Source organism: Oncorhynchus tshawytscha, linkage group LG22, assembly GCF_018296145.1.
Source record: "Oncorhynchus tshawytscha isolate Ot180627B linkage group LG22, Otsh_v2.0, whole genome shotgun sequence".
NCBI classification, from domain to species: Eukaryota; Metazoa; Chordata; class Actinopteri; order Salmoniformes; family Salmonidae; genus Oncorhynchus; species Oncorhynchus tshawytscha.
In genome coordinates, this window is record NC_056450.1 from 32,708,073 (window position 1) to 32,717,097 (window position 9,025).

At 40.8% G+C, this 9,025-nt stretch overlaps 1 protein-coding gene across 1 annotated transcript in view; it reads right to left on the bottom strand.

Moving 5' to 3' along the window:
- The window catches only part of LOC112221333 (DNA topoisomerase 1-like), a 30,374-nt gene extending 21,429 nt beyond the window's left edge, over window positions 1–8,945 (bottom strand). Inside the window, exons 1-3 of the mRNA XM_042304085.1 lie at window positions 8,802–8,945; window positions 8,474–8,498; window positions 5,891–5,981 (exon numbers count right to left, since the gene is read on the bottom strand). Coding sequence (XP_042160019.1) covers window positions 5,891–5,981; window positions 8,474–8,498; window positions 8,802–8,834 — 149 coding nt within the window. The 5' untranslated portion in view covers window positions 8,835–8,945. The remainder of the gene's footprint in view (window positions 1–5,890; window positions 5,982–8,473; window positions 8,499–8,801) is intronic.
- Window positions 8,946–9,025: the final 80 nt, after the last annotated feature.

Below are 9,025 nucleotides of genomic sequence, written 5' to 3' on the forward strand. Positions count from 1 at the left end.
CTAAGAGCTTTGTCAACATGGATTGTACAATATTTGCCCATTATTCTTTGTAAAATTCTTCAAGCTCTGTCAAGTTGATTGTTGATCATTGTTAGACTGCCATTTTCAAGTCTTCCCATAGATTTTCATGACGATTTAAGTAAAAACTGTAACTACATCAGTAACATTCAATGTCATATTGGTAAGCAACTCCAGTGTAGATTTGGCCTGGTGTTTTAGGTTATTGTCCTGCTGAAAGATGAATTAGTCTCCCAGTCTGTTGGAAAGCAGACTGAACCAGGTTTTCCTCTAGGATTTTGACTGTGCTTATATCCCCAAAAAAACTCCATAGTCCTTTCCGATGACAAGCATACCCATAACATGATGCAGCCACCACCATGCTTGAAAATATGAAGACTGGCACTCAGTGATGTATTGTTTTGGATTTGCCCCAAACATAACGCTTAGTATTCAGGGCAAAAAGTTAATTGCTTTGCTATATATTTTGCAGTATTACTTATTAAGTGCCTTCTTGCAAACAGGATGCATGTTTTGGAATATTTTTATTCTGTAGAAGCTTCCTTCTTTTCATTCTTTCATTTAGGTTAGTATTGTGGAGTAACTACAATGTTGTTGATCCATCTTCAGTTTTCTCATATCACAACCATTAAACTCTGTGTTTAAAAATCACCATTGGCTCATGGTGAAATCCCTGAGCAGTGTCCTTCCTCTCTGAGTTAGGAAAGACGCCTCTATCTATGTAGTGACTGGGTGTATTGATACACCACCCAAAGCTTAATGAATAACTTCACCATGCTCAAAGGGATATTCAGCATCTGCTTTTTAAATTTTTTTACACATCTACTAATCGGCGCCCTTCTTTGCGAGGCATTGAAAAACCTCCCTGATCTTTGTGATTGAACCTGTGCTTGAAATTCACTATTCGATTGAGGGACCTTACAGTTAAATGTATGTGTGGGGTAGAGATGGGGCAGTCACTGCCATAACAAGTGTAGATCAGTGACTCAGAAGAAACCCATTAAGAGGGTTTGTGCTCAGGCTATAATGAAAGAAGGCAGGTGCGTGGGAGAGAATATATCTGTAGAGTTAAAAAAGTACTCACACTCAAAACCACGAAAAGGAATAACCCAAGGAGGCAGAGATGCAAAAAGAATATAATAAATTTAATCCATGCTTGAAAAAATACAATACCACACTGCCAGGTCTCTGACCTCCTCCCTATAGGCTGTCTCATCGTTGTCGGTGATCAGGCCTACTAGCGTTGTGTTGTCGGCAAACTTAATGATGGTGTTGGAGTCGTGCTTGGCCACTCAGTCATGGGTGAACAAGGAGTACAGGAAGGGACTAAGCACCCACCCCTGAGGAGCCCCCGTGTTGAGAATCAGCATGGCAGTTGTTGCCTACTCTTACAGGAAGTCCAGGATCCAGTTGCAGAGGGAGGTGTTTAGTCCCAGGGTGCTTAGCTTAATTATGAGCTTCGTGGGCACTATGGTGTTGAGCGCTAAGCTGTAGTTAATGAACAGCATTCTCACATAGGTATTCCTTTTGTCGTTTTGCTCATCAGCACTGATGAAGACATAAGGCTGAAACGTATGCTCTGCTCCTTTTTACTTTATTTAGCACCTTGCACTTTCACTTTTAGTATTCTTTCGAGCATGGATTAAATTAATTATATTATTTAGTACTTTGAGTACTGTTTGTTCAGTGACACACAATCTCAATATAATCAATTTAAATTCAGGCTGTCACTCAACATAATGTGGAAAAAGTTAAGGGGTGTGAATAGTTTCTGAACCAGTGGAGGCTCCTCAGAGGAGAAAGGTGAGAAACACCCCCCCCCCCCTCAGTGAATTTAAGAAAAATAGAAAGTTATCCTTTATAAAACTATATGAAATACATTCACGTCACCAAATAATTGAATAAAACACACTGTTTTGCAATGAAGGTGTCATCTTTGGGTACAGCAAGCCCCATCCCCCTCTCCCTGTCTCCTACACCCAGGCTGCTGTGGTCAGAGAGAGGTCGTACATTCCTGGAGGAGATTATCTCCTCATGGCCACAGTATAGAGAGAGAGTACAGTTTCATAGAGAGAACAAAGGCATTTCTTCCACCTCACAGAACTGGAGAACCGAATAACATCTATGTTCTGGAGAAGGTAATAAAAGATCGGTGAAGAATCCAGCTACGAACTGGTCCGTTTGGTACAATTTTGTGAAACTCATGGGAGACAATACGGCCACATTACCATAACGCTGTTTATATAATAGCCTCAGATATGAGGTTTACATCTAATTGTTGTATAAAATTAATGAGTGTGGATGATACTGTTTCTGAAATTGTGTAATGTGATTTTGGACTGTTTAATGAAGGAAACTCCAATTCCCTTTGGAGTTGAACTAAATCACAGGACCGCCCATGAGCACAATTCTGGTCGGCCATCCTGGGACAGGCCCTTTTCTGCAATTCCGAATAAAACCCCCACCTTGAGAATTTCTCAACAGACCATGTTGCTCTCAATTACGAAAGGACAAATGTTGCAGACCAGCTTACCTCGATAACGAGAGGGCCAAGGTTTGAGACCAGACTGCTGAATCTTTTAACCATCCCACGTGGTTAAACTCTTAGACTATCGATACCGACAGAATAAGAACAAGTCTTTGATATTAATTACTAGTCTGCAGCTAGGAATTCGGTATCATTGAAAATGAAGACTGACAACCGCCTGAAACATCTATCCATAACGACATGAATGAATGTCACTCTGAACTGTCCATTCTAACCAAGACAGAGAGAGAGAGAGAGAGAGAGAGAAGACAGACACTCTCCAACAGAAACTAACTGTTCAACAGAGATCCCGACGACACACTGAGCGTAAATATATATATTGATTGCAATTGTTCCCGAATGAGTGAGTGTTCATGTGCAAAGGATTAGCATTTCAATTGTTATAATTATCAACTCTGTAGTGAGTTCTCAGCTGACCCCCACTCCCCTTTTGTCTAACAAGCCGCCATGCCGGTTTAGCCCACTAGGGCACATTCCCCTATCATTTCTTGTAACCATATTTACTTTGTTTGTTTGTGTGTGCACTTCTGTGATTGTTTAGTTAGTTAATAAATAAATGATTTAAGACAATTGATGTATGGATGACTCATAGTGAGGACTGGGTTCGTGCAGATAACCAACAATTTACGACATTTGAAATGAGACTAACATGAGGTAAAGAAGAATTCATTAATCAGAAGACTATTGATCAGATATGAATATATCTGAAAAGTTATATTAGGAAAATTATAACTTTGTAATCTGAATATTTTCCTTGGTGCCCCGACTTCCTAGTTAATTACAGTTACATGATTAATCAGTTTAATCGCGTAATAATAATTACAGAGTCATTTGATAAAGATGAATCTTCAGTTTAATGATGCCAAAGACACGACAAAGGTCTAAAGTAGCTTCAACAGCACTCTCTAGGGTAGCACCATGGTGTAGCCAGAGTTTCAACAGCACTCTCTAGGGTAGCACCATGGTGTAGCCAGAGTTTCAACAGCACTCTCTAGGGTAGCACCATGGTGTAGCCAGAGTTTCAACAGCACTCTCAAGGGTAGCACCATGGTGTAGCCAGAGTTTCAACAGCACTCTCAAGGGTAGCACCATGGTGTAGCCAGAGTTTCAACAGCACTCTCTAGGGTAGCACCATGGTGTAGCCAGAGTTTCAACAGCACTCTCTAGGGTAGCACCATGGTGTAGCCAGAGGACAGCTAGTTTCCGTTTTGCTCTGGGTACATTGACTTCAATACAAAACCTAGAAGGCTTGTGGTTCTGACCCTCTTCCATAGACTTACACAGTAATTATTATTATCTGACCATGCTGGTCATTTATGAACATTTGAACATCTTGGCCATGTTCTGTTATAATCTCCATCCGGCACAGCCAGAAGAGGACTGGCCACCCCTCATAGCCTGGTTCCTCTCTAGGTTTCTTCCTAGGTTTTGGCCTTTCTAGGGAGTTTTTCTTAGCCACCGTGCTTCTACACCTTCATTGCTTGCTTTTTGGGGTTTTAGGCTGGGTTTCTGTACAGCACTTTGTGATGTCAGCTGATGTAAGAAGGGCTATATAAATACATTTGATTTGATTATGACAACTTCCGGAGGACATCCTCCAACCTATCAGAGCACTTGCAGCATAAAATGACATCTTTTCCACCGAATCAAAGGATCAGAGAATGAATCTAGTACTGAATGCATAAGCTACAGCTAGCTAGCACTGCAGTGCATACAATGTGGTGAGTAGTGGACTCAAAGAGAGAGAAAGACGATCGCTGAACAGTTTTCAACTAATTCAATTCTTACAAAATGAAGGAGAAGCAGCTACCTAAAGTAGCCATATTTCATTGTATTTTATCCCCCACTTTCACTTACTTAGCTAACCAATACATCTCAAAATAGCCTGCGGGTAGGGGTGTTGGGCCAGTAACTGAAAGGTTGCTGGATCGAATCCCCGAGCTAACAAGATAAAAATCTGTCGTTCTGCTCCTGAGCAAGGCAGTTAACCCACTGTTCCCCGGGTGCCGATAACGTGGATGTTGATTAAGGCAGCCACCGCACCCACCTCTCTGAAGACACATTTCAGTTGAATGCATTCAGTTGTATAACTGACTAGGTATCCCCCTTTCCCTTCTAGCTAGTTTAATCTACTCAAACACCTGGCTCAAACAGAGAGGGATGCTATGTTAGCTAGCTGGCTATGACTATCCAACACTGGAACTCTTCCAATTCAAGGTAAGCTTTTGATTTTCTAAATGTATTACCATTGGGTCCCGACGGTGTAACTGCTAAACTGCTTGCTGTACACTGTACTGCGTGATTGTAGTGGGTTAGTTCTAGTAGCTATGTTGATTATGTCATTAGCTAATATGGTGATTATGACCTATTATGAAGGTTGTGTGTAGTGGTTAGCATTCATGAAGGTTTGGCTTGTGATTTTTTTTTGCCTTGTCACAGACTGGTGATGTGAAGGGCACTGAAGTCCACAACCGAAGGGAAAAGGTGAGAGGAAGAGAGAGCATAGATGCGATAAGAAATTATACAACAATCAAAGGGATCATGCTGTTTGTATGTGGCTGCTATGAAAGTAAACCGTGTTTGCGTGTGATCAGGGGCGTATTCATTCTGCCGATTCTGTTGAAAAATGTTTCTCAAATGGAACAAAACAGGGATAAACATACCTGAATTTGTACAATATAAACTTTTGTTTGGAACTGTTGGACTAATGATTACACCCTAGATCAGCTAGATGCTGGCAAGAGTGTGCAAGGCAGTATTGAATGTGTCAATGTCTGTCACCTTGATTACTCAAAAATAAATGGACCTGTGCACCTATGTTGTACATTTTCATCCATAGGCTAGGTTGTAGCAACCTCATGATGAATATAGGGAAAATTGGAGTATCATGTAGTAGCCTAAACTTATTGATGTTACACTGAGCTGGGTGAATGGAATATGAATGATAGTCATCCAATATGCTGTAATAAGGCCATGCTCATAAAACAAAAATGTCCTCCCCCATCTTAAATGGCCCGACCGCCACTGTTCTGAAGGCACAGTACAACAGCACCGAGACAGCATAGGTGCAGCATAGTAAATGAAGATATCCTGTTGAATGATGTAATGTGGTGTTGTCTTATGGTCTTGTACAACACAAAGTTATGGTCAGCAATGGCAGTACACTCAGAACTCTCCCTCAGACCAAATGAAAAGGGAAATGAGAAGGAATGAGAGATGGAGAACAAGACAGAAAGACTTCTGAGAAACCCTCAGCGGGATGAGAGATGACTGGCAAAAGGAAAGAAAGAGAGAGACAAAGAGAGGAGGGGAGAGGGAACATACCTGTTGCTGTGCTTGGCTTTATCTCTCTCCTTGTCTTTCTTGTGTTCTTTGCGCCTGTGTTCTTTGTGCTTGTCCTTGTGTTTGTGAGTGTCTGGGACAAAGTTAGAGATTGACTTGTTTAGTAGAGATCCCCCAGACAATAGGAACTGTAACAGCACAGTGTAATCTGAGCATTTTGTGGCCCTCGGTGGCACAGTGTATGGATAAGCTAATGTCTTCAGCGTCACATAGTAATGAATACAAACTGCAGGTTCAACAAATAGAATCACTTCTCATACCGCAAGGGTGTTCAATATTAAACATCAAACAGACCCTAACCCAGCCTCTTTAGTGCCACATTTTCTTTCAAATTAGTTGGCTGGATTATTAAGTTACTGTGTAGTTACTTTGTAATTACACCACAATTAAAAGCTTAAACGGTATCGTACCATTTAATGTGAAGAATGACCTGTAAAATCAAGTACGGAAACAGGACTGGGTAATTGAAAGTCAAAACCACCATTGCATATCTATCCCTACCTGTCTAAACTCAAAATTAGATCACAGGGGGAGTGTCAAAGAGAAAATAAAGTGGGTCCAGGAGAGTGGGGATAGGAGAGTGGGGATAGGAGGGAGGTTCAGACATCTAGGTGGGTCAACTTTCCTACAATGGAGGCTACATATCTCTGTTATTAGACCAAAACATGAGAGATCCATACTGCTGCTGCCCTGTCTCAACACGCACCCCAAACATCTAGACCTGAACCACCCGCACACACATGCCTGCATGTTCTCTGTTGATAGTAACATCACAAATGGCTGGGTCTTGTGAGACACACGTTGAACTCACATGTAACCCTAGACCTAAGGTCAGTGGTGTAGGGGAGGGTAAACGCATACAACGTTGTTTACGCACCACGTTTACACACCTCTTGCAGAAAAATGTATTGAAAGTATAGGGAGCAGTACTTCTGTTAATCCAGTCTTGCAATCAGCATTTTACCCACCATTTTTTCCCCACTACATCACTGTCAAAGGTAAAATCTTAAATCAGAGGTCTTCAACCTTTTCTTGATCCCCGGGCCCAGGCAAACAGGCGACCCAGGGACCCCAATCATATGTCTTATCATGAAGTAAATTATAATGGCAAGAAGAAATCAAAAATGTACAATTAATAGTTTTTAATTGTTTTGACCTTCCCACATTATAATTGGAAGAGGAAGTGTACAAGTCAAGAAAGTTTACCAGCAGCCAGTGGCACTTTTCAAGGCGGGTGCTTTTTCAAAGCCTATGTCAGATACTCCAGTGAGTGTAATTAGCTCAATATTAGGAGTAGAGAAACAAAAGTTGACATAAGAAATAATATATTCTCTTTTCTACTGTAGGTTTGTAATTCAAAATGTATTTATTCTGTTGTTGCAAGCGATATTCATGAAAACATTTTTTTTTTTTAACAATTATTTTCGCAGACCCTCTGCAGTACCATGGCGAACTCCTAGGGGTCCGCAGACCCCAGGTTGAATACCCCTGTCTTAAATGATAGGATACCCTTTTCCTCTAGTGGTGCACAATAGTCTATGTGTCGCTGGTGAGAAGTAGTGAACTAGATTAAGAATAACAGGTTATAATTTGAGACAGTCTATGATTCCTCAATAAATTAAATTTGGGCCATCTCCTTTGGGTGATTGTCTTTAAAAAAAATGTGTATCCCCCCTGAACAAAAGTGGGAAAAACTTCCAATTAGTGGTGGTTTTGTCACAGGGTGGGCCCATATAACTGTCAGTCTTGAGCTTGAACGTCACCTTGTGGCATCCCTCTGTCATGGCAGTTAAATAACGGGTAGGGGGTTATTGTCAGGAAACAATAATATGCTCCCACTATTATATCTCTGTCCCATTTCCATGACTGTTTAATTATAAAACTAATGAAATGTTGAGTTGTCAAAGGTGTGTGCACTTGATTCCCCCTTCCCCCCTTTTTAAATATGTTATTACAGTATTATTGTGCTGGCAGAATTCCAGTATAATTTCTAAAAACCATGCCCAAAGTTGACTAACAAATGCAACAAGCTATAACAACATTTAAAACATATTTGTAATAAAGCAACTATCTTTGACAGATGAAATGTGGCAGTAATGTCTGCAGCGATTGTACCAGGAGCCATGGGGTGGGAGAGGCCGATGAACTCCCAGCTCTAGCCTCCATATCACGGCCAACTGTTCTATCAATGCTCGGCGCACTGGCTGCTAGACAGAGAAAAAGAAAATGGCGCAGAGACTAAGTCCTAAACCCCCATTTCACTACTTTCGGCTCAAAAATTATACATTGTTGCACCACAACATAAACAAATAATGGTCTATTTGAGAAACACGGTGTAAAGCGCTGCCAGAATTTCCCCTCAGATCGCAATATTATATACCGAAAGGGTAATTTTGAGGCCCTCTTTTTGAACAATAGACACAAGAGAGTGGAGGAGAAGGGACTTAGTCTCTGGGACGCCATTTCTGTCCTTTAAAAACTAACAGGAGTAGACGAATGAAGATTGGGACTTGGATCACAAGCAAAACCATGATCAATATTTTTTTGACGTTAAAATCAACTTACCATTGGCTCGAGACCCAGAATTGACCTGCAAATTTTTAAAAATATATTAAATTAATGTTTATATTTTCTGAATGCCGGTAGAAAGGAGAATGTCAAGTTTCATACAGGAAAATATGATAAATTCTACACAAAGCCCAGCGATTACTTGTATTATTTATAACAAAGTTGCTACTTGAAATACAACTAATGCAACTTGTTAACATTGCATGGATACAATCGATAGGCTATCACATTAAATGTAATTTTATCATTATCTAGTCAACCAAACCAACTGTCACATAAGGCAAATAACCAGCCACCTACATCTCGTTCAGCATAATAACACTACCTGCGAGTCTCTTTCACCGTGATCCCCGCTCATTGTCTTGTAAAGCCAAATACACAAGTCAGAGATGCCCAAGGTAAGAAGATGAGGTTGACAGAGTAGTCTGGATACTGTGGAATGGAGTCGTTGCGCACTGGGCTAAGTCCGAATTCTCTGCAACTGCGCATGCTCGAATTTAAATAATGAAAAATAAATGTCTACTGTCCTGCATGGTTCCTCCCTACAAT